The sequence below is a fragment of the Amphimedon queenslandica genome, unplaced genomic scaffold (assembly GCF_000090795.2).
Source record: "Amphimedon queenslandica unplaced genomic scaffold, v1.1 AMPQUscaffold_13465, whole genome shotgun sequence".
Classification (NCBI taxonomy): Eukaryota; Metazoa; Porifera; class Demospongiae; order Haplosclerida; family Niphatidae; genus Amphimedon; species Amphimedon queenslandica.
In genome coordinates, this window is record NW_003546299.1 from 264,247 (window position 1) to 266,218 (window position 1,972).

The window sequence follows — 1,972 nt, forward strand, 5'->3', positions numbered from 1 at the left end:
GTCTTGACTCACGGAGACAGCACTGGAGTAGCGGGACACTGAGAGAAGAGGGAGAGACAATCCCCTTCCCTTGAGCAACAATGACCTCCACATTATTGTCTTATCGAGTGTCTTGCTGTTTTCTGTGTTTGGGGAAATTGGGATCATTCGATTGGGGCGTGGGTTTGTAACGGGCGTGGTACAACCACGTGTTATCACGTGGTATATCTATAACCAGTGCCCATGTGAGAGCCGGCATTTAATTGGTCAGATCAAGCATCATCAATTTTTAAAGGCTCCCTAGCTCACAGTAGAGGAACAATGGCAAATGAAGATACACAGTGGCATACGTTGCTGATAGCTCGCTCCAGTATTGCTGCAGGAGCTCTTCTTAGCTGCATCTTAGTGTTTATACTCGCTGCTGCTTCTACCTGTAGAGATAAAGATGATCGTAAACTCCCAACCCTGCGGCTCATCCTCTACATAATTCTAGCCTCTACTGCTCGTTCCATTATTATAATGATCCAGGTAGCACCCGTCATAGATCATTCTCTCTATTGCAATGATACAGGCGGTGACATAACTGGGAATTGTTGGTACTGTGTCACAACTGGATACTTATACAGGACCGTCTCTATGATGGGTGTACTGTTCACACTCACTGCTACAGTACACATGCTTCTCATAACATTTGCTGTGAAATATTCATGGAAGTTTGAGGTTGGTTATGTGCTAGTACCAATTACATTACCATTAACGTACACATGGATATCAATATTAGCATATTATGATAATAAAGGATTGCTCCAGGATTGGTGTGGCTATGGCACTGACATAAGCCAGATTAAGAATATAATGTATATTGATATGCCACGTCTCGTTGTTGAAGTGATGAACACTTTCCTTGTCATAGTGATAGTGTTTTGTGGTATGCCTAGAAGATATACTCAAATGAAAAAAGATGGAGAAGAAGTTGGCGTTTGGATGAAGCAAGTTCTTCCAATTCTGGCACACTCTGTGCTTTACTTAGGGATGAATTGGTTCAGTTTAAGTGACCATTTATACAGATTACTTGAGTGCAGTACCAGTCTTGATGAATGTAAATTACATGAAGAGCACCTTCAATTAGCACATGCTATAACATCAGCAGGCCGTGGACTACTAGTAGGGATTACATTTACTGCCTATTATTTGATAATGATGTATATTCGTTGGAAACACCAAGATATCACTGTAGATCGCTATGGAACGGTTGTAACCATTTCTCCAACATCTTCTGAAGGTTCAGAATCATCATTAATAAAGTCTTATTGTAGACAATTACAAATTAACAATAAGAATGACATGTATTCTTCCACTTTTTAACTGTTTCGTGTGAAATTTAGAACTTAAGCATTGAAATTATTTTTTAGAATAGTTATGAAAACAAAATTTTAAAATTACTTTCTTTTTAATATCCAAATTTTTCATTAAGTTTAGTTCTTCCATCTCCAGTTTGATCTACAGCAAATAGAGAACACTCTTGAAACATATGCATAACATTTACATGTGCACGTGTGTCAGTCACACAAACCTTCAGGAGGTAGCCATGATGCATAGTTATCATCTTCTTGCCATTGATTGTCATCTTCCTTCTTGTCAGTTGGTTCCTTTCTAATCGGCAAAGAAGGACCAATTACTTTCTTTTTAGGAGGAGGAGGGAGGAGAAGAGAAGGTGAAAGAGAGGGTGTAGTGTTGGAAGTATGAGAAAGAGGATTGTCATTATCAGTAGATCTGGAGTTGTCATGACTATCAGTAGTATCACAAGACAAGAGTGTTTGTTTTAACGGTTGGGATTGGATTACATCATTGGGCTCAAGTTGCTCTTGTGTATTCAGAGCTGGATTAAAAGGATTATCCTGACATTCAGTTTGTTTAGTGGACATTGTTGAGGAGGGAGGAGCGGAAACAGTACCAATCTTTATTGAATCAGGCAATCTGTATGGCTCTGCAA

At 39.4% G+C, this 1,972-nt stretch overlaps 2 protein-coding genes across 2 annotated transcripts in view; both read right to left on the reverse strand.

Moving 5' to 3' along the window:
* LOC105312230 (gamma-butyrobetaine dioxygenase-like) overlaps window positions 1-1,972 on the reverse strand; it is a 6,708-nt gene that overhangs the window by 2,222 nt on the left and 2,514 nt on the right. The window lies entirely within an intron of this gene.
* LOC109581059 (kanadaptin-like) lies at window positions 1,427-1,966 on the reverse strand. Its single transcript, XM_019994818.1, has 2 exons — window positions 1,553-1,966; window positions 1,427-1,479 (listed from the first exon to the last, which is right to left on the reverse strand). The coding sequence occupies exons 1-2, from the start codon at window positions 1,902-1,904 to the stop codon at window positions 1,430-1,432; spliced, it is 402 nt and encodes a 133-aa protein (XP_019850377.1). The 5' UTR covers window positions 1,905-1,966; the 3' UTR covers window positions 1,427-1,429.

Bases quoted from the DNA above. Each gene is read 5' to 3' on its own strand.
- LOC109581059 (XM_019994818.1), bottom strand. From the start codon at position 1,904: ATGTCCACTAAACAAACTGAATGTCAGGATAATCCTTTTAATCCAGCT. The intron at 1,480-1,552 runs GTTTGTGTGACT...TATTTGCTGTAG, and splicing joins ATCATGGCTACCTCCTGAAG to ATCAAACTGGAGATGGAAGA.